Source organism: Mya arenaria, chromosome 5 (assembly GCF_026914265.1).
Source record: "Mya arenaria isolate MELC-2E11 chromosome 5, ASM2691426v1".
Classification (NCBI taxonomy): Eukaryota; Metazoa; Mollusca; class Bivalvia; order Myida; family Myidae; genus Mya; species Mya arenaria.
Genome location: NC_069126.1, coordinates 3,249,886 through 3,274,192, shown reverse-complemented (window position 1 = coordinate 3,274,192; position 24,307 = coordinate 3,249,886). Strand labels below are relative to the sequence as shown.

Genomic DNA, 24,307 nt, shown 5'->3' with positions numbered 1-24,307 from the left:
ATATTTGGCCCCAAAACATGAGCGACCCCTTAATATCACCCACAAGCAACATAGAGTTTAACTAAAACCAATATTTTATCAACAATGGCTGCTAAACAAGAGGCAACACTAATGAAAATGAATTGTGAAATCTGCATACAGATCAAAATTGCAAACATAAAGAAAATGAACCATATATTATGATCAATAATCCGGATGTTTAATATGTAAAACGGTTGCACCTAAACTGTTGTGCATAATCATGTTCGACCAAGCATGTGCAAACGAAACAGAAGATGATCTGCGGTTTTGCGGTTGTATTTTTAAACGTTTTTTTTAAAATTATACATATAAGAACAAACCGATCAACGATTCAAACACTTTTGTAAAATTTATCAAACAGTGTTGAAATCAAGCCGTTGAAAATGAATTCCGTCATTCTCGTTTCACTGATTGCTCTTCTGTCTGTGGAGTACAGTTTTGCTGCCGACCGGAAACAGTAAGTATTTAGATTTTGACTAATTGCCTTATTTTATCAACAAACCCCTCGTGCGATATCATTTTTTTTTAAATTGATATTTTTTAGAATTATTTGGGTGATTTTGGAACCAATATTTTAGATATGAACACCAGACAAAGGTTTTTTTGAATTTCCAAGATACACTTTTAATTGCATTTGAGAACTTTCAGAGCCGGAACTCTTCGGCCATTTTTATCGAAAACAACCTCGGATGTATGCCGATATATCAGTTGAAGTAGTTCGTATTTTTTTTAATTATATACTTAAAACAGTGAATTATTTGAATCTAGAAAAAAATATTAAATCTAGAATGCTTAGACCAAGTTGAGATTGATATCTTATATCAACACAGTGCATAGACTCTATACACTATATGGATATGCTCGATACACCGTGACAGTACATACACTGGTGTTATATTCTATACCAGTATATACTGTGCACGGTATATATTCTATTCATTCTCAGAGGTGTTGAAGCAGTGCTTCAACACCCCTGTTCTCTATACAATGTATACAGCCAGAGATTTTGAAGATTTACTTCAACTCCTCTGTTATAGTCTATATACATTGTGGAAGCGTGCACTATACTCTATTCATTGTCAAGAGGTGTTGAAGCAGTGCTTCAACACCCCTGTTCTCTATACAATGTATACAGCCAGAGATTTTGAAGATTTACTTCAACTCCTCTGTTATAGTCTATATACATTGTGGAAGCGTGCACTATACTCTATTCATTCTTAGAGGTGTTGAAGCAGTGCTTCAACACCTCTGTTCTCTATGCAATGTATACAGCCAGAGATTTTGAAGATTTACTTCAACTTCTCTGTTATAGTCTATATACATTGTGGTAGCGTGCGCTATACTCTATTCATTTTCAGAGGTGTTGAAGCAGTGCTTCAACACCCCTGTTCTCTATGCAATGTATCAACCAGAGATTTTGAATCTTTACATCAATTCCTCTGTTATAGTCTATATACATTGTGGTGGCGTGCACTATTCTCTATCTGTAAATTTGAACCTGTGTTATAGTCTATATACATTGTGGTAGCGTGCACTATACTCTATACTCATTCTCAGAGGTGTTGAAGCAGTGCTTCAACACCTCTGTTCTCTATTCAATGTATACAAACGGAGATTTTTGAAAAAAAAATGGAGAAAACTGCACAAAAATAATTTTGATGAATTTATGTCATATCAGGCAACATATTTAATATACTTAAATCATAGAACAATTATATGGCGCAAAAAAGGATTTTTGGGGTAAAATGTTGGAAAAATTAAATGAAAATGACAATTTATGAATTTTGCCAATAACTCTGCCTTATTTTGCAATAAAAACACCAGAACTACTGCAGCTAATATATATCATTTAACATTATTATATATTATATAGAAACACAGTTTTTTAAAAAAAATATGATTTTTGGGGTAAAATGTATGAAAAATTAAATGGAAATGAGAATTTCTGGAATTTGCCAATAACTTTTTCAAATATTGCAATAGAATGACCAGAATTACTGTATTTCATAAATATTACAGTTTAATATATCAAAAGTAAAGAAACTATGTAATTTTGTGAAATGTGAATTTTGGGGAAAATGTTTGAAAAATTAAATGAAAATGAGAATTTCTGAAATTGCAAATTATTAGCACAAATTTTGCAATACAATGACCAGAAATTTTACTGTATTCAATAGATACTATAATACAGTATAACAAACCTAAAGTGTAGAAACCATGTACATGTATTGTGTGAAGTGTGATTTGGGGGGTAAAATGAAATTAAATAAAAATCGACACACAGCAGTTATCAAACAACACAAATAAACAAAAATCATTTATGTGCATTTTTCTGAAATTGTCACCTTAATTTTTGAAGCTCTGCATCAATCCTCTGTCAAATCAATTAACCTTGTTCTCTGTATTGATTTATGATGATCCCCTTTTAGTTAATAAATCTTTTGAAATCATTGAAAATTGACCTTTTTCTCTGTCACCTGTATGTCGATGAATTTTATAATGCAGATATTTGCCAGACTCGCAAAATTCATAACAAACCAAAAGCCCAAGGCATTTTTTCAAGAATATAATGCGACAGTCACTTGGGTGTGGAGCCTTGCCCAGCAACGTCTACATTTTTAAATTGTCATAGCCTAAAATTGTCATTTCCCAACATGCCAACATTTAGACATATCCAACATGATAACCCAAACTAAGGTCTCCCTAGGCTAAATACTTTTCCAGCTAGACACTAGAATTGGACCTACAATATCGAAGATGTCCATAAAACCCAATTCACATAACAGGACAGGAGACCAGGACAACCAAAAGACATGGTTGTCTATGTTATAAACAAACAAGACTATGCATTTACCATAACTGTATCTATTTTGAACATGAACAGAACATTAGTAAATTTAATCCTAAGAATCTGATGTCAATAATCCCGTACATGTATGTATATCTATGTCCATCAATATGATAAGAAATGGAAGTTTCTTCTAAAACATACACAGAAACAGCTATTGTTCATATAAACCATAACATAAGGTGTCTTATAATTATGTCAACAAGAGCTGTCTTTGGACAGCACGCTCAATTAAAGAGGCTTTGTCTTAAAAATGAATACAATAATGATGTAATATGTGCCTGTCGAAAGCAATAAAAAGAGTCAAATTAAAAAGTTAACTAGAAATGCTGCAATGCAACAAGAACTTCAGCCTTTATTGTGAGATTCAGTTTTAAATGTATTAAAACTGAAGTTATTCAGTACCAAGCATTTTTCTATTTTTAGTTACAGTGACCATGACCCTAGGGACCCAAATCAAATATAAAAATGAATGGAAATTTTGCCTTTAGACAGTTATTAAATGGTAAATAATATTTGACAGTTATCTATGTACATTTACATTTTAACTTTAAAAAGGTTTCCTTGACATTAAACAATCATTTGTTTTTATAAACAAAAAATTAACAAAACAATGTGGCGAACAGATCAAGAATCTAGGTTTAAGAAGTGACATTTCTAGAGGCTTACCATGTGCTCCAATATGTATGGAACTTAATAACCATGGTTTTATTGAATTAATACTGTCATATAGGGTAATGTGCAATATAGTTAACAGAACACTCAAAAGTACAATGAAACATTTAGGTTAGAAGTTAAAATATAATTAGACAATTAGCCATAATTGACCAAGTCAGCATGGAAATTAACAACAGCACAAGGTAACTAAAAAAAAAATATAGATTCAAAATAATAATATATGATTTGCATTCATTTAATTCAAGTTTAAAACAAACTTTTAATAATGAGCTAGCTCAATTGTTACTAAGCAATGTGCTTTATTGCTCACCTCAGAACCAGACACATTATTTGTTTCAATAATATGTTCACAAGATTTTATTCACTAAAATATGTGCCTAATTATTAACTTTTTACATTTTATGCCTTATTTGTTGAAAAGTCTTGCTGGCTAAGTTGTGATTTATGATGAGGAAACAATACCTCTATGAATAGCAATTTTTAAGGTTTTTAATACTTGATTTAGTGACTCCTGTTTCATCTTACCTACATTCATTCTTTAAGGAAAGCTTGGGAAGAGAATATGGCCTATAAAACTAGAACATAGTTTTTTTCTAAAACTTGACCAAATTTCATTCATATAAAGTGGAACTTGAGGCCACTCTAATCAAACACATTTTGACCAATAAACAAGTTTCACCTAATATTATTTAAATGTTGACGAGAATAAATACTGACAAATATCATGAAAATTATATATATAGTTTCTGAAGCATTTACAGTTTATATTATTAGAACAAACAACCTACATGCTTTTTGTCCAACCTGAACAGTTATCAATCTCTACTAAGATTTTTTTGGTAAACATATTCTGGCCAGTATGAATAAAGACCAAAGAGACAAGAGCTGTCACAGAGACAGCGCTCTCGACTATTCCGCTGCTTTTCAGTGAAAGGATTGAAAAGTTTTGGCGAAACATGCATGGATCACTGTTAGATTAGATTTCAATGCAATACATGATGTGCGGAGATATTAACATAAATGTGGTTACATGCAAAATTTTAACCAGAATTTTTATCTAACTTGATTATTCAATTAGGTTGGGTGGTTGTATAAAGTCTCAATGCAATTCATCCAGTAGTTGCTGAGATATCAACCTATGTGTGCTTACATGCAAAACCTTAACCAGAATTTCTGAGTGAAATAATAAACGCAAGTATTTGCATTAAATGCAAACTATAGTTATATAACTTGGAAAATTAAGTAGGTTGGATGGTTGAGTACCATTGTATCAAGTCTCAATGCAATACCTCAAGCAGTTGCTGAGATATTAACCTATGTGTGCTTGCATGCAAAACCTTAACCAGAATTTCTAAGTCAAATAATAAAGGCCTATTATTTACATTAAATGCAAACTAGAGTTATCTTACTTGTTTAAATAAGTAGGTTGGATGGTTGAGTACCATTGTATCAAGTCTCAATGCAATACCTCAAGCAGTTGCTGAGATATTAACCTATGTGTGCTTGCATGCAAAACCTTAACCAGAATTTCTAAGTCAAATAATAAAGGCCTATTATTTACATTAAATGCAAACTAGAGTTATCTTACTTGTTTAAATAAGTAGGTTGGATGGTTGAGTACCATTGTATCAAGTCTCAATGCAATACCTCAAGTAGTTGCTGAGATATTAACCTATGTGTGCTTGCATGCAAGACCTTAACCAGAATTTCTAAGTCAAATATTAAAGGCCTATTATTGGCATTAAATGCAAAGTAGAGTTATCAAACTTGGTTAATTAAGTAGGCTGGATGGTTGAGTACCATTGTATCAAGTCTCAATGCAATACCTCAAGTAGTTGCTGAGATATTAACCTATGTGTGCTTGCACGCAAACCCTTAACCAAGGGGTGACGCCGACGCCAACGCTTGGGTGAGTAGTATAGCTCTCCATATTCTTCGAAAAGTTGAGCTAAAAATGAGTCCCCATACTAAAGTGTTAACACTGTATGAAACTGTTAATAAAAATGAAGGACAGACTATGATCAATCACAATAGTTCAACATGAGCACTTTGTACTGTGTTGAGGTAAATGTTAATCATCCAACTTATCTAAGGGTAATCTATTTTCAAATCTATAATGTATTTGTCTGTTAAAAGTTAAGATTGGTATATCATTCCAATTTTAGTGAATCTTTATGTGACGGATGTCTTGTCCATTAAGTTGCCTTCAATGAAGATTTTGAAGTCAGACTGTCTCTTGTTGGATGTGGGGAGTTTTCTGAAAGAAAAAGGAACATTAAGCAATACATAAACACAGTTCCATTGTTGGCGTCAACTATTGAACTATTAAGGAGCTTTTCATTCATTTGTGCCATTGGCTTCAATGTTAAAATTTGATAGTTACCCCATATAAGTATCATTTGAAAGGGCTTTGCATACTGATTACTTATATGTAAAATCAATGACAAGAACATATTTTCACCATGAAAAGTTATTGCTGGCATCCCAAAATCACATTATTGTTCATCAGATACATTAAGTTATTATCTATCTTGCAAAATGGTTGATTTTGAAATATGATAGTTCTTATACATATTATATCTTAATATTAAAAATTAGCCACACTTTTTGTGATATAGATTTTATATATATGCACATAAAAATATGTAACAACAAATATACAAATAAATAAGAAACGATAAAAACACACAAATCTTAGTTTATTTTACATTGATAGATAGTTCATATAAACTTTGCTAAACACAGAAAGAAAATAATTGTTTCTATTACAGGATTTGAACCTGGACAATTAATTTTAATGTGAATGAGCATATTTGAGCATGATCACAACTGTGCATTACAACAAAGGATAACATTGAAAACTAACAAAGGGCAACTACTACAAAAAAAATCTTGAGTTATGGTCTCTGTGCACTGCACTTCTGCTAAATGAGATCTATCTGTACATATTTGAAGTTTGAGATCAACACCTCAAAGACTTTTCAAGTTCTGCTCCAGACAAAAACTCAGTATGAAATATAACAAAGGGTTATTACAAAAAGAACTGTAAACAGAGTTATGGTCCCTTAACACTGCACTTCTTCTCAATAGGGATCTATCTGTATATGAAGTTTGAAGTTAATACCTGGGGGATTTATGCTCAAGATTACATTCCGTGCACACGCACACACACATGCACAATTACTGTATCCACTTTGCCTTTTGGCAAGGGATAATCAATAGATTAGTCCTCATCATCACGGTCTTAAACAAACATGATGAACATAATCATAGCATGCATAAAACAGTTTACAGTTGTATCAAATCTGGATTAAAAACTGTACCTAGATGAATTTGTAACAGGTGGCGATCAGTCATCACTTTCCTGTTTCCTGTTTCTCATTGTGTCATTCCTGTATCTCATTGTGTCTTAGTTGGTTTAGTACAACTCTGGCCTGGTCCACAATTGCAACAACTGAAAAACAACTGAACAATTAGCAAAAGAGAACTTATACCTTAAATGTACATAATATATTGCTACTAAAAAATGACTCATACTGTCAAACACTTGTTTCCATGAAAAACTACAGCTATCACCTATTGTAATAAGAGGTTTCACTGAAAGTGATGTTTGCTTTTAAGCATACAGTAACCAATTAGGCAATAATTTTAAAACTGCCAAGCACAAAATAAACATAAGAAAATAATCCTTAATATACCAAAAACAGAATAGTGTTTTGTTAACTTAAAGTAAAAAATGAAAAAAAGTTATGAAGAGAAGAAAAAAAATAAAAAAATATAAAGATAATAATCAAAGGTTTACAATTCTTTGACTACCATACACAATTTAATGATTCATATGCACAGCTATTTTTCTTATCACGTCCAATATGTGCATTAAGTTTGAAGTTAATACCTCAAAAACATAGAAAAGTGAAAGAAAAATAATCAAAGACCAATAACTCTTAAATACCATAAACAAAAATGTTTTTTGCACAGCACTTCTCCTCAACATATTTAATATGTGTTAGAAATCTCAGAAGCATTTGGAATTATGGATAAAAGAAGACTTGTCCAAATGAACCCTAACCATCAAGTGGTAGGAGTATAATAGCAGAGACAAATCATACATATGTCTTTATATTTAATATGTCAATGTATGTTTGAACAGAATAATTATGTTAATTCTCATTTCTTGGCTTACCTCATATTTATATTGTTATACATAGAATTAATCCAAAGAGAACTTACCATTCACTGACAAGATTTCCTCATTATACACAGGAGTATCTTCATACTTTTAGAATCTCTCCATTTTTCTTCTCCATGGGAACTGCAATGCATAACACATAAGAAAGGAAATCAAACAATTGCATTTTTTAAAACAATTTGTAGAGAAAAATAAAACATGACTTCAGACACATGCAGAATTATTTGCATTTATTTTAAGCAAGTTACAAGAGTAACTGTACCCTATGCCATCTGAGTAAAATCTGCATGCAACAAACATGTGCATGCAAAATTGCATGGACTTTCATTTATTTGCTTAACAGTTTCAATTAAACCTAACAACCTGACCAAATACTTGAAATATCTTATACTTGAATACATTATGTTATACTAGTAAATGACATTGAGTACATGTAAATATGTGTTAAAAATTTACCTTTCAAATCCAATGCTTTCTTTGCATCAAAACGTTTGTCTGTTTGCCCTTAAATTGGTCCCTCAAGAGTATCTGGTCTGAAATAAATATAAAATTCACCTACTTTTAAGCTAAAATTAGCTATAATACTAACTTGGCTGATCTTAGGAAAAATGAGTCTTAAAGCTGCACTTTCACAGATTGACTGTTTTAACATTATTATTATCTCAGAGAATCAATGCCTTTAATTGCTAACAATAAAACAGATGTCATGTATTGAGAAATCTGCTTATTATTTCATTTTTCTGAAAGTGTTCAAATTTAAGTCACAGAACAACAATTATGAACGTACATATGAAAAACAGCTATCTGATATTTTTTCAGCAGTTTTAAATCATGGTTCGCAGACATAATTTATGCACTAACATTGCATGATTCATTCCATGATGAAAAAAAAAGTTGTCAGAATGGTAAATCTGTGAAAATGCAGCTTTAATAACAATCCCCAACAGTTCCTCCCAAAGACTTGTTTAAAAGGGGCTGTAATTTTAATCTGTTTAATGAAATAGCGGAAAAAAAGAAAATTGACGAAAACTGACATAAACTTGGTATCTATGTGTACAATGCATTAAAACTTACTAACTGAAGTACCACATAATTTACAATAAAAAAAATTCGCCAATATATTACAAGTTAGGTATAAAGATTAAATATTCCAACTGTTTAGGATAAGCCTTCATAGCACAGTGGATACAACACTGGACTGCAATTTTGGCGACACCGGTTCCAACCCATTCTCTGACTTGATATTTTTTTTTTACATTTTGCATTTTGGTAATTTTTTTTTACCTTTATGATATCAAAGATGAAAAGATTTTTTGAATAATTGTCCTGAGATTCTTTACGATTCTTTACAGAATATTTATTTATTTTTTTTTGGGGGGGGGGGGTCCCACCTCCTTTCTGGATCCGCTAGTGTGGGTTACTCCCGTAAAATGAACTGAATTTAATTTGGTGCAAAGCTCTCATAAAAATTTGTGTATTCAATTAAATTCATAAAACTAATTAATGTAAACAAACCATTTGCAACTATCCCTGAATAACTTTTAAATGATAGTAATTATTTTCATTTGCATGATAATTAAGAAAATATAAAATAAAACTTGAGTGTCCTGTATGGTATCCCGATATAGTCAATACTTACAACTTACATGTGCAGGAATCAGGAAGGAGTTCCATTCTACCAACTTAATACCATTCTTATTTGTCGTCTTCTTAACCGGATGCTTGAATTTTTGTAAACAAACCCAATGAACCCTGCATCGTTCCACTAGACTTTCTCGCTTAATATTTACGCTCGGTTGTGCCTGTATCGAAGAAAATGAAGACCAGTCCAAAACATTGCGTCATTTAGTATTTAGCACGCGCTAGAGTGATTCAAAACATCGAATTTGACCGACACTGAACAGAGGTAAACGGCTATTTTCTTTGAAAATATAACACTTTCTAGTTCAAAAGGTAATTGAATTTATGTAGATACGTAAACAATTGACAGTTTAACGAGTATATTTTATTGATATAACGAAGTACTCCTTAAAGCTGCACTCTCACATATCATACATGTATTTTGACAACTTTGTTATTTTTTATTTTTGTCTTGGAGTTTGAATGAGCCAGTTTCTGTGTAAATATATGCAAATAAGTGATATAAGCCTGCTGACAAAAGATCAGATCGCAGATTTACATATTCCGTTAAAAAAATTGTTTTATGGCTAAAAGTGCTACTAACAGTTGGAAGAAAAATGCATAAAACATCATTTTCTTAAAGCTGCACTCTCACAGATTGAACATTTTGGCAACTTTTTTATGTTTTGTCTTGGAATGTACTAATTTTGGCGAAAATCCATGGAAACCAGTTATATAAGACTGCTGACAAATATAGGTCGCAGATTTTTATATATACCAGTTCAAAAATTGATGTTTTGTTCATTTTTCTAAAACGTTTATTAACGGTTTTAGCCATAAAACATTAATTTTCAAACGGAAATATGAAAATCTATGATCTGGTTTTTCGTAAGCAATCCTATATCATTGGTTTGCAGATATTTATACAAAAATTATGCTCTTTCCAAGACAAAAAATAAAAAAGTTGTAAAAATGGTATATCTGTGATAGTGAAGCTTTAACTAAAATATATATGCAATCCAATGTTTTTTTAAGCAGTCTTGTGTCACTGTTTTTCTTGCACTTATGCATTTATTGGCTTGTATAAAGACAAAAAATAAAACAGTTGTCAAAACATTTAATCTGTTAAAGTGCAATGTATACTTGATGCTTGCCTCAATCATTGCCGCTGACTGATCATCAGATGACAGCACCAACATCCAACAATGCAGCGATATTTTTAAAGTCTCTTTCACATCATTCTGTATCCTAATATTTTAATTTATGTAAGATAGTTGCTTATCAAGATGTTGAATGCATATTTTACAGCCTTTTAGGCTTTAGAGTGTATTCAATGTCATTTTCAGACAGAAATATCTTGATCGAAGCTAGGAACAAGCTCACAACTGGCATTAGTGAGTCATGCCTGTCAAAACTAATTCTGGGGTACATGCATGTGTCTTTTAAAGTAGAACAGTAGACATCAACTTTACAATGTACATGAATACATTGCATTCATACTTTAGTTATTTATGTATTCATGTACATTGTAAAGTTATTGTTGATGTAGATCGTGTTGATAAGAACCAGCCGTTCAGTTAGCTCAGTTGGTTACAGCGCCATGATAGTGTTCCAGCAGTTGTTGTTGGTTCAAGCTCCACACTGGGGCACTTCTCCTCCCAGGTTTACTTAAATGGTCGCAGTGGTACATGGCAGGAGTGCCTCCGTCAGCTTTAAACTACAGTCGAAACTCGATGGCTCGATATTCTAGGGACCAGCCAAAATACTTCGAGCCTCGAGAATATCGAGCCAAGCGGGATTGCTTACAAAATGTTATTTTTTTTATTATTCGTTACAAAAAGTCTTGTTTACCTCGTTTGTTATTGGCTATGCTATCTCCGCAAAAGAAGAGTATTAATTGGACATAGTTACACGTCTTAAAGTTCGTTACATCACTTATTCGATACTTAGAAAATATTATTTGATTGTTTTTATTAATTATAAAAATTATGCGAAAACAACAAACAAGTAATTTTAAACAGTGGGTAACAAAAACATAGCTTATTAGTTATATCAGGATGCATTGAAATTTATACATGTATAACAATTAGGGAAAGAACTTAGATAAAGTGATGGCATGTTTATTCAAACTGTTAAGTCATTCAAATTTGATAATAATTATAATAAATTGAATTAATTTTTATCGATTAGCGCCGTGTGCTAAATGAAGCCAACAAAACAAATCAAGGTGTGAGGTTCTTACCTGAACCCGCGAAAATGACATTGACCCAAGCAAACAAAATTGTGAAATTCTTACTTGGAACCGCGAAAATGACTTCGAGTGTGGAGAAATATCGACCCTCAATATATCGAGCCATCCGATCAAATTTTATATGAACAAAGAGTTAAACAAAATCGGTTCTTTTAATCTGGTTCAAGCCAACGAGGATATCGAGCCATGAGATATCGAGCCAACGAGTTTCGACTGTAATATATATATAAAGGGTTAATGGAGAGGAGTGGAGTGTATTGTGTGTCACTGTCAGTGTGTAAGAACCAGCCGCTCCGATGTGGAAATACTTGTACCATAAGTCATGGTTTTTAAGTTTATTGTTTAAAGTTCCATTTTCTAGTTTTGACCTTAAAGGTGCACTCTCACAGATTGAACGTTTTGACAATTTTTTTATCTTGGAATGAGGCAATTTTTGCGAAAATCCATGGAAACCAGTTATTTAAGACAGCTGACAAAAAATTAGATAGCAGATTTTTATATTTAAGTTTAAAAAGTAATGTTTTATGCATTTTTCTTAAACCATTAGTAACGGTTTAAGCCATAAAACATTAATTTTCGAACGGAAATATAGAAATCTACGATCTGATTTTTTGGCAGCAATCATATATCATTGGTTTGCAGATATTTATGCAAAAATTTGCTCTTTCCAAGACAAAAAATAAAAAAGTTGTAAAAATGGTATATCTGTGAGAGTGCAGCTTTAAATTTTATGATTTAATGACAACTGCCTTGAAATAGATACCTGATTTAAGCATTATGCCAATGTTTATAAATTTCTATTATATTTTACTGTGAAATAATGTAAATATATACATATAATTGTTTGTGTTAGTTTAAATTTGCTTGATTTATCATTAACCTAATTATATATTATTTCATTTTTTTTGTATTAACCCAATATTATGTCATATAATATATCTATGGGTATATAATACCAAGGTAAACACATGTATACAAATCACTTATTATTATGTATAGATAGTTTTTATTTCCATGTAACTCATTTGCCTACATACATTTTGGAAAATGTGGTCCATTACAGATAAAACCCAGATGTATACATGGCCTGGATTTCCATATTATGCTGCCCAGAATAAAAGACGATGCAGTCCAGATAAAAACATGGTATGGCTCAATAATCTTTACCAAACTTGTTAAAAAAAACTTTGTCATATTATGAGAAATCCCTGTTTTTTTGTTAATTATGTTCATTCACAGTATATGCAATTCACCAAGCAACACAAGACTTAATGTCCACTTGACACATTTCTAGTATATTTGGCTTGTACATAAACATCACTTTTTCATAAGAGACTAAATCTCATGTAGGACATTTAGATTGCTCTAAAAATAATTGCCAAGATGTTTTGCATTTGAATCATGTTTAAAGCATACCCAACATTATTTGCATTTATTGTGTTCATGATTGTGTTGTATTCTTCCTTTTTAAGATGCATCAGATGAAGTCTTTGACTATCTAGAAAGGGATTTTGTAAGCTAGTACTGGACATGAAGACAGTCACTTGGAAATGATGATTGTGCAACAGCGGTTAAACATATGCAATACATCATATGGTAATTTCTTTTCACCTCAATGAATATTTAAGTGACCTACCCACAAATAAAGTGATTCTCTAATAGTTCCAATTTCCACTTTGATTTTGTAATCTGGTATTCTTCATTACTACTACCCGTAACTGGTATCTAAAAATAACATTATAATATTCATCAATAATATCGTAAGACCATGTGAATATTCAGTAATTTATATATGTAATCAATTTGTTTTTGTGTATGTGGTGTTTATATGTTGGAGTTTGTAGTTCATTGTCAGTGATTTTTTTATTGTGAAAAACTCCATTTTCCCCAAAATTAAAAAAAATTACATTACATTCTGGATTAAAATAGCAATGAATTTCTTGAAATATAAACAAAATCTTGACAAGTCTTACTCTTTCACAGCATAAGGTATGCATAAAAAAGTTAAAAAATGTATATTTGCCATTATATAAGCAATTTTGACCTGATTTTGTATTTTTCCCAAAGTTGACTTTTTACCGAATTTGCGAGGTACATTGTACAGGCAGTAAAAAGAATTCATAAAAAAATCACTGATTGTTGTTAAGTGTTTTTTTATGAATGTTGTTCAAGTTTCGTCCTTGGGGTCAAAGTTGTCCCAACCAGAGTTCCCCTGTTACTGATAGACTTCTAGAACAAAAATTGATACACATTCAAATCAGGCAATGACTTCTGCAGTAATGTATGAATTCCTTAGAAACTGATGTCTAAACTAAAAGGTATTTAGTTTCAAAGATTATGAAACAAGTTGTTACAACAATATAATAATCACCTTTTGGCAGGATGTTAAGCAAGGTTTTGCCTTATTGAGGAAATCGTAGACCTCGTAGTACCCTTAAGGAACCCACTTGTCTAACTTAGTGACTACAATCCAAACTCACAATGTCTTCCTTAACAACCACTTTATAAGCAACCAAGGACATCCTTATCAAATACTTCATTTACAGCAGCCAATGACTTCCATAAAAAATGATGACTTCCTAAACAATCCTTGGCTTCTTTATCAACCAATGATTGCCTTAGCAACTACCTTCATCCATAGCAACAAATGAATCCCCATTCAACCAATGACTTCCTTTGCATCCAATTCCTTCCAACGCATCCATTAACTACCTTTATAGGCACCAATGCCTTATTTAGCAACCACTTTTTTCCTGAGCTACAGCCAACATCCATAGCAACCAATTACTTCCTTAGTAATCATTTACTTCCATAGCAACATTCTGGTTCATTACCGTAACATCCATTGACCATGGGAACAACCAGCTTACCATAATTCTCATTTCTGTTAACAAAGAGCAGCCTTCTTTGAGGAGTCCTTATCAACCATCAAATAACACAGCAACCACTAACCTGCTAAGCAAATAGCAACACCTTTCATAACCAGTTGTTACCTGACTGACTTGTTCATGGTCATTTTAATCAGGTGACCAATTAAGGGCCATGCTGGCCCTTTTGTTTTGAATGTACATTTCCTTAGCTTATTCATTTAATTCAGCAAATGTATAAACATAGTGTACAATACTTTCAAGTTTTGTCATTATTATATATTATCAATGTTTTAATTTTCAAACAGGTGACCAGACAGGGAGGAAACTAGGGAAATGGTTATCCACCAACAGCCCAAGTGCTTGGTTGATAAGAGGAGCCACAGCATTAAACATTACTGCACAAAGTGGTGTGCTAAATGCTAACACTTATGATTGTGATTTGATAAAAAAAGCAATGAATGAACGCTCATTATTCATAACTATAACTAAAACATTGATGTCAAAAGTTGTCAATTTTCAACATATATAGTATTTGAGATATTGATCTATAGTTGTGTGCAATGGATTATCAAAGAAAAACAAAAGAGTGGGCAACAAAATGAATAGCATAATGCACCAGTCAATTGTAACCACATCCCGCCCCCAGGTCCGGGGACTTTTGACTTTTGGTCCAGCCTACCCCAGGTTAAATTCCCTGAACTGATCCTGAACTAAAATCCCTGCCAAATTCCCCCGCATCCAACATACCATAGGTAAGACAAAACCACCGCATTCACACCCAGTATACCCCCAGACGGGGGTGGTGGTGGTTACAATTGACATGTGCATTACCCACTACCCATTTACACCAGTAATTCATAATTATATTTGATAGACATGCCTCTTGTCAAAGGTTTTGAAGGGTATGAACGTCAGAACTACCTGCCTATGGCCTTTCAAGATTTTATAACATTGTTAAACTAAAGAAATTATTATTAAGTTTATACTAGATCTTTGTTAAGAGTGACCCCTTTGATAATTCTGGAGAAAAACTATTAGGATTAGGTTCTGTATTTGTCCATAATTTGTCATATGACATGTAAGCAGGAGTTCATTCCTTCAAAGAATTGTGAATCTTATATAATTATGTATTTGACATCTTATGAATTTTATCACACTTTAACCTAGAGGCAGTTCAAATAAATACTGCTATGATTGAACCAATACTGAATAAGGGCAAGAATTCCAAACAAGACAGTATACATCTAGTATCATGTTTGTCTGATAATTTTGAAATCATAGTGATTAAATCTAAAAGGATGTTAAAGCTGCACTGTCACTGATTAAGAGTTTTCACATTTGCTTTGAAAAAAATAATTAAATAAAAATAGTCTGACTTTTGCATGAATGCCTTCAATCCAGTCATATAAGATAACTCTCAATGAAACAGAATTCAATTGTCTGAAAAACTGCCAAAATTTTCATTTCTTCTCAAGCATTACTAACCATTAAACATAGAGTTTTAACAATGAAAACAATTATTAAAAATGGTATTTCCAACTGTGTATAATAATGCAACAACAATTTACCTTCTACTAGCACATTGAATTACAAGTTCTTCTTTTTCAAAGAAAACTGGCATATGGGAAGTACCATCACTTCCAGCGATATTTTTGTTGTAGCTTTTTTTTATAAGAGACATTGGCAAAAACTGTTCATAGATTGTGTTTTAAGGTGTATGTTTTATAGACAGTACTCCAATTATCTTTAATATATAAATTGTTTGTTTCATTTAAGGCTTTCGTATGTTTTGGGGCTGTTTCAGACCATTCCTGATATCGTATTTTCATATAAACCCTGCAATCATAATTGCATACCTCTTTGCAAAAGAATAATAAACATTCACGGAAATTAAACAGTAACGGAATTTTTCGAATTTTTCTCAACATAAGAAGAGACTTTTGTATTTTGGCCCAGCTAATGTTATTATATTGTTGACTAACATAAGCTTACAAGCAAATTAACAGGCAGAATAGATAAAGAAAAGATGAGCATGTAGTCTTGTTTTGCATACAGAAGTAATGGGCTTAGCTAGCCCTTTATATGTGGATTCATAATTGCTAGGTGGGTCTCGGGGCATGCCCCCTCAGAATATTTTGAAAAACATGGTGCATTCTGGGCGTTCTGAGGTGCTTTATTTTGTACTGGAAAATATAAATGACATTGAAAGGATCATGTATACTGCAACTTTGGCTGATTTTTTTATGTTTTTATCAGAATCATGTGGATTCATCCGCATACTAGTGTTATATGCAGCTTCACGCCTTGTATCTCAGACAGACATTTTTATACCCCCCAAAACAAAGTTTGGGGGGTATACTGGAATCGGGTTGTCCGTCTGTCTGTCCGTCCGTTTTTTTTTTGTCCGGGATTCATCTTTGTCGTTATTGAACAAATCTTTTTCAAACTTTCAGATATTAATGGCCATGATGTAAACTTGCGCCTCTGTGAAATTGGTACGGGTCACATGACCCTGACCAGAGTTATCTCCCCTTGATGTGTTAAAGTAGGCAAAATAAACCCTGTCCGGGATTCATCTTTGTTATTATTCAACAAATCTTTTTCAAACTTTCAGAAATTAATGGCCATGATGTAAACTTGCGCCTCTGTGAAATTGGTACAGGTCACATGACCCTGACTGGAGTTATCTCCCCTTGATGTGTTAAAGTAGGCAAAATAAGCCCTGTCCGGGATTCATCTTTGTTATTATTCAACAAATCTTTATCAAACTTTCAGAAATTAATGGCCATGTTGTAAACTTTTGCCTCTGTGAATTTGGTACAGGTCACATGACCCTGACTGGAGTTATCTCCCCTTGATGTGTTAAAGTAGGCAAAATAAGCCCTGTCCGGGATTCATCTTTGTTATTATTCAACAAATCTTTATCAAACTTTCAGAAATTAATGGCCATGTTGTAAACTTTCGCCTCTGTGAATTTGGTACAGGTCACATGACCCTGACTGGAGTTATCTCCCCTTGTAGGCAAAATTAGCTTTGTCCGGCCTAACTCCAGGGCAAACAACCTAGACATGGAGGGGTGGGGGGTATTCGTTAGCCTATGGCTTACAGTTCTAGTTAGGCTTATGTAGATGTTTGCAAGGCAAGGCTTGGCAAACCAAGGAGCCTGTCTCATTATATTGGTTTCAAAGTGCTTTTGCATGTTGTTTGCAATTGTGCATTTTGCGCGACTGGTAAATATCTGCAATATAAAAACTTAAAATTCATTGATGCCTAGGTGACCAAATTTCAAAAAATTTCATTTCATTTGTCAAACATTGTGCCCCAAAAGCACATTTCACATAAGTATGTAGTTTCTTTACTTAAGGTCTATTATACTGTAATATAAAATATATTTAAAAACAGTAATTCTGGTAATTTTATTACAAAATTTGACAAAGTAATTGGCAAAATGCAGAAATTTTCATTTTTTTTTCTAACAAATTTACCTAAAAATCATATTTTACAAAATACATAGTTTGTATATTTCAAGTATCTTATAATGTTACATAATATCTGTTTTAAAAAGTTATTTTGGTAATTTTATTGCAAAATTTGGCAGAGTTGATGCGCTAAGTCCAGAAATTCTCATTTTCATTTAACTTTTAAAACATTTTGCCCAAAAATTATATTTTGTACAATGTGATTGTATTATACTTATAGTATATTAAATGTGGTGTCTGATATAACACAAAACCAACAAAAAAAAATCTAAGCATTTTTCTCCCATTTTTCATTTTCACTGTACAAAGAATAAATAGAGGTGATGAGGTGTTTAAACTCTGCTTCAACACCTCTCTATTCAAATAGAGAATAGTGCACGTCACCACCATGTATATAGACTATAACAGGGGTTCATATCTACAGATAGAGAATAGTGCACGCTACCACAATGTATATAGACTATAACAGAGGAGTTGAAGTAAAGTTTCAAAATCTACATTGCATAGAGAACAGAGAATGAATAGAGTATAGCGCACGCTACCACAATGTATATAGACTATAACAGAGGAGTTGAAGTGAATCTTCATAATCTCTGGCTGTATACATTGCATAGAGAACAGGGGTGTTGAAGCACCGCTTCAACACCTCTTGACAATGAATAGAGTATAGTGCACGCTTCCACAATGTATATAGACTATAACAGAGGAGTTGAAGTAAATCTTCAAAATCTCTGGCTGTATACATTGTATAGAGAACAGGGGTGTAGAAGCACTGCTTCAACACCTCTTGACAATGAATAGAGTATAGTGCACGCTTCCACAATGTATATAGACTATAACAGAGGAGTTGAAGTAAATCTTCAAAATCTCTGGCTGTATACATTGTATAGAGAACAGGGGTGTTGAAGCACTGCTTCAACACCTCTTGACAATGAATAGAGTATAGTGCACGCTTCCACAATGTATATAGACTATAACAGAGGAGTTGAAGTAAATCTTCAAAATCTCTGGCTGTATACATTGTATAGAGAACAGGGGTGTTGAAGCACTGCTTCAACACCTCTGAGAATGAATAGAATATATACCGTGCACAGTATATACTGGTATAGAATATAACACCAGTGTATGTACTGTCACGGTGTATCGTACATATCCATATAGTGTATAGAGTCTATGCACTGTGCTGATAAAAGATATCAATCTCAACTTGGTCTAAGCATTCTAGATTTAATATTTTTTTCTAGATTCAAATAATTCACTGTTTTAATTAAATGTGGTGTTTAAGAGTTGTAGTTATTTATCTAAGTTTATATTGGTTGCCAGTGTATTATTGCAAACATAATTAATATTCCAAAAAGTTAAGTCATAAAGTTTTAACTGCTTAATAAAATTACTACGCGATCAACATCCGGCGGACGTAAACGTACCACTGTTTTTGAGTATGTAAACCGTCCAAATACATCAGGCCCCAATTTCTCGAAACTTCTTAAGCTTAACAGGCTTAAGTCGCTTATTTCAATTAGCCAAAATACATACTGAAAATGGATTTCGATCAATGAAAAATGGTTTATTCTGATAATCATACAGATTATTCCTACATAATTTCTAAAATTTCTTGAAGAAGTAAATATAACACATTTTATAGAACAACAAAAATAGTGAGATTAGCTTAATCCTGTTATAAGGGACTTAAGAAGTTTCGAGAAATCGGGGCCGGAGGTTGTTTTCGATAAAAATGGCCGAGGAGCTTCGAATGAGCTTTTCATTGTTTCCATCTTACAATATGTTATCATGCACATATCATTTACAAAACACAATCAGAACCAATGAAATATTACATTATAGTCAACAGTCAAATAACATGATAAGTTATTGCAAAATTTAAACACACAGTTGACCATCAAGCGGATGAGTTATGTCGGGTATCTTTTCTAAAATTAGATTTGGTTTTGTTACATAAGAGCTTCTTCTTATGACTCGGTTAATTAGATAAACATTTGAAGTATACCTAACTTGAAATACCTGCTCAGTTAATTGCAATATTAAACACCACCAACATTTTAAAACATGTATAACATTTCAATAACAAATTGGCAACAATGAAAATACCGTCCTAGTTTGTGACCGATATCCGCCATCTTAAGAGGAAGTTAACATTAGAACACCTCGGTTATTTTCTATCAAAAACAACCTCGGATAAGGTTCAAATTACACCGGTTCAGACATCCTACTCATTGTTACATGCCTTATATGTTTTACTACACATATGACAGTGAATCAAACCATGGTCACATCAGACCATTGGCTGCTTTCCATATTTATAGGTTTTGAAACGGAATTGTTTGTGATTTTAAAAAGAGGCTGAACTTGCTGGATCTACTTGTTTTACATTTTTCCGCATTTTGGTTTTAACCCCTTCACCGAGTTTTGTAACTTGATCGAAAACACAGTGGTAACGTTCAACCAATTGTATTTATCTTAATAATATTAGAAACGTTACTGGTTTGGGATTTTGAATCACTGGACATCAGTTTTTAGCGTGCAAATTAGTTAATTGCTCATAGATTACATAGGAAATTTATTAAGTTGTCTCTTAAGTAGATGGACGGTTTACAATGTCAGAATTCAGTTTAGCAGCTAAGCGTAAAGACTTTATTGTTATGGATCCTAATTGTTATGCAATAATTAACTTCATTTAAATTCAAATTACACGCTACAACACTGCACTACAATAAAATATTTACATTAACACTTCATTCCTTAACGATGGTTGTTGTTTATCAATTTCACCTTAATCGTGTGCGTTTGTTCGATACTTCTTTCCTGTCATTGGGCGCAATAATACTAATGGGCGGGGCATATTAACTATGGAACTATTTTTTTCAATGAAACGTATTAAAATTATTGGCGACATGCAAAACTGTAATATGTAGTAAAAAGTTAAAAAAAACAATAAGCAACGATAATTTGATTGATTTTAATGTAGATGATTTCATGATGGATGGAACAGTTGAAAAAATATTAAATGACATTGATGACGTTTTATTTCCGAATTGGTATTGACGTTTGGTAAAAAAAAAACATCTGACAAAACATGAAATCGAGATATGGAACAATAACATCTTGGAGTGCACCCAGCAACGTCCAGAAGAAAGAACTCAGTTCAACACTAAGTCTTCTCGCGTCCTCTGGCTTTCCTTCCATGAATGATCACGTAACCACACCCACGGCGACTGTCGTTTCATCCAAATTGAATGTTAACTTCCAAAGAAATGACCATGCACTTGCTGATTTGTCCAACACCGTATTCCAACATGATTCATACATTAACTGATTCCTGAACATAGCGCACAAGTAAATTGACTGGAATTTCTCTCCAATTTGAAAACTCGTGACTTAACAAACGCTAGTATCGCGTATTATTGCGAGATATAATGAGAACTTTGTAGGTGGCGATATTTTTGCTGTTTTCTTGTTATTGTTAATTTTTCATAGCTCAAGTTATTATTTTTTTCTACTTGTAATATAGTTATAACGTATTTATAATATCCTTGACATTGAAAAGATAGAAAATAAATATATAAATAAGGAACTATTTTATCTGTGCATTCATAGTTGTATAAAATTAAGTTACGATAGCTGTCCTAATTTACCCAACGTTGAGAACAACGAGAGAAAGAAAAAAGAGAAAATGCTCTTGAATAATCTATTAATTTTATCAGAAATGTAGATTTAAATAAATGTAAATATAAGTATTAACATTTGACATGTTGCATTTTATTGGGGTATGGTATGCAATGGCGCAGTTTAAAGTGCTGTTGGAGTCTTTCGGACTCCACCCATTTTGAACAGCCCCATTGCATACCATACCCCAATAAATTCCAAAATATCGAATTTTGATACTTTTATTTAATAGAATTACTACTTTACCTAATATTCCGGCATACACCCAGGTTTGTTTTCGATGGAATATGGCCGAAGTGTTCTGATTGCAATTATTATGTGTTGAAAATGTGTTGAAAAAGCTGACTTACTGCTTATGCACAATAAATAGCCCTGACAATACCAACCAGCTACATTCAGATGCCTACTATGTAGGATGTTCATTATTGTGCAAACAGTTCATGGCCGAAGCCCCTAGTCAATCTGTGGTTTCAGCTATATCAGATATGGCTGGAAATGTGAGCAATACCATTGCGAATTGTCATGTTCAGAAATAAACATATTGTAAAAAGCGGACTTATGATCCATCTACAAAATAGCGGGCTCTTGTCATTAAAGTGATATTTAGGTATTACCAAAAAAAACACACAAATAATTTAAATTCCATATAAGATATAAATATTAACACAATAATTGCATAGAAACATTTGTTAATGGTGTGCAAAGCATTGAAAGTTTACAATTTCCATGAACTTTATTGAGTATTCACTTCTAATGCATTTTATAATACCCGTCTGCACACCTGTATATAACTCTCTTTTTCAGTTGTTTTTGTCAAGCTCGTGATGAAGCCACGGGGACGGTTCTGAAGGACTTCGGCACAATCGACACCCATCGCCACTGGTTGAGCGTTGAATGCCGTCTGTTGGGCAACTGCGCCGACAAATGCGACGCCAAAACCAAAGAGTGGCTGTGCGAGCAAGTGGCTGAGTGCGAGCGTCTGGCTAAAGGGAAGAAGGTGGTACCATACTATAAAGCCAGCGTTTGCTCCGAGGGGAACGGCTCCAACAGGCGGACGTGCGGCTGTGATGCTATCCACTGCCTTTCAAAGTGTACAGCCGCCGGTGACAACTTCACCCAGTGCTACCTTGGATGTGTCAGCTTTTAAAATTGCCAAAAAGAAGACCAGGCAGTATCAACACTTTTCATATACACAAACATTCCACTAGATGATTTAATAAATATACATACTGCTACTAGTGTTCTATTTAGGTGGTGAAAGAAAACTAATACACTGCATCAATCGGTTTTGTATTATAGCTGGCTTTCGCATATATGTTTAACAGAATTCGTAGCTGTCAACACATTTTTTTCCTAAACCGTTAAAGTGACACTCTTATTCGAAATCAATACACACACACGTATAACAAACATAAATTTTTAGTGATAAACCTGTTACTACTTACTAAATAATAAATAAGTAAATAATGCATTTTGTATTAATATGGGAAATATTATTTGCTGATAACAAGATTGTAACACAAAAATATTAAATGACTGGTGAGTGCTAAAACATTTACTGTGATCTATTATCGTCTCATAAGGTGGAAATACCGTGTTTTCTGCACCTTTCTTTCAAATTAACCTCGGTATCCTTCATAAGACCTATTGCTTTCGACATTTATTCACCTTTTTGGTATATTTAAACAATTGTATTAATTGTGGTAAATCTTATTTTGGAGTAAGAGTGCATCTTTAATCATGAGGGCGATTCTTTCGACATCAGTGGTAACAGTTTTGTTGTTGTTGATAAAATCTCCTAATTCTGACGGCAATCGACTTCTTTCATGGGATGCATTTTATGTGTGGCTGGTTGTTTCATATGTAATTAAGTTTAGTTGAAACTTATTCATTTTACAACGATTGTAAAAGTAATAACAAAATTATATTTATCACGCTCGTTGGCATGATAATACGCCAGAGTGTGGACAAGTGTTGTTTGTGTGGACCGGAGTACCTGGAGAAACCCAACTTGTACAGCTTGGTGACTACAATCCAAACTCACTTTCGCAAAGAATCGAACTCGGGACGCCTTGGTGGGAAGCGAGTGCGCTAACCACTAAGCTAACAGAACCACCCTATTGAATAAGGTTTCAGCAACCATTTGAAAGTATACTCAAGTCACATTCAAGACAAGACATGGAATACTGTCCCACCTCCGGCAATGGAACTACACATTAGCATATTCTTGCTAGCAGATGTTCAACAAATCGATTCATTTAATGGATCTTCTTATAAATAAGTTTACCAGCACAGTAACGATTACAAAGAAAGACTAAAAAAACGAGAAATGGAAAAGATATGTGCTGCCACAGGAATATTATGGTATATAAAATGTGGAGGTACGCCAAACGATTAGTTCTGTTCCCATAGCTGTTGTTTAAGTCGTTCCAGCATGATGACCATATGGCCTCTTTTTATATAGAGAGGATCTTTTACTGAAACAAACAACTAATCTTTGGTATTGTGTAAATATATCAATCGTCGCAACGGATGTTTGTATTATGCTTGCTTAATATTTCACCTCAAAACTAGATACAATCAATGAAACTTTGAAACGTTTATGTATTTCGTCTTTCAAACAAGCCCCGCCTTAATTATCAATATTATATAAAATACTAATAATTG

The 24,307-nt window shown here is 32.9% G+C and overlaps 1 protein-coding gene and 2 long non-coding RNA genes across 4 annotated transcripts; 2 read left to right on the top strand and 1 right to left on the bottom strand.

Moving 5' to 3' along the window:
• Positions 1-332: 332 nt before the first annotated feature.
• LOC128234781 (uncharacterized) lies at positions 333-24,241 on the top strand. The gene is made up of 2 exons (XM_052949301.1): positions 333-478; positions 22,445-24,241. Exons 1-2 carry the CDS (start codon positions 405-407, stop codon positions 22,785-22,787), a joined length of 417 nt encoding a protein of 138 aa, XP_052805261.1. The 5' UTR covers positions 333-404; the 3' UTR covers positions 22,788-24,241.
• Positions 5,685-9,509, bottom strand: LOC128234783 (uncharacterized). Of its 2 annotated transcripts, none has more exons than XR_008261033.1 (5): positions 9,376-9,509; positions 8,193-8,269; positions 7,778-7,859; positions 6,871-7,001; positions 5,685-5,804 (listed from the first exon to the last, which is right to left on the bottom strand). It is a non-coding gene; the product is annotated as an uncharacterized LOC128234783 (long non-coding RNA). The 2 variants fall into 2 exon arrangements; XR_008261034.1 differs by having other exon boundaries at positions 9,383-9,458.
• On the top strand, positions 9,590-16,507 carry LOC128234784 (uncharacterized). The gene is made up of 4 exons (XR_008261035.1): positions 9,590-9,642; positions 12,671-12,753; positions 13,080-13,203; positions 14,783-16,507. It is a non-coding gene; the product is annotated as an uncharacterized LOC128234784 (long non-coding RNA).
• Positions 24,242-24,307: the final 66 nt, after the last annotated feature.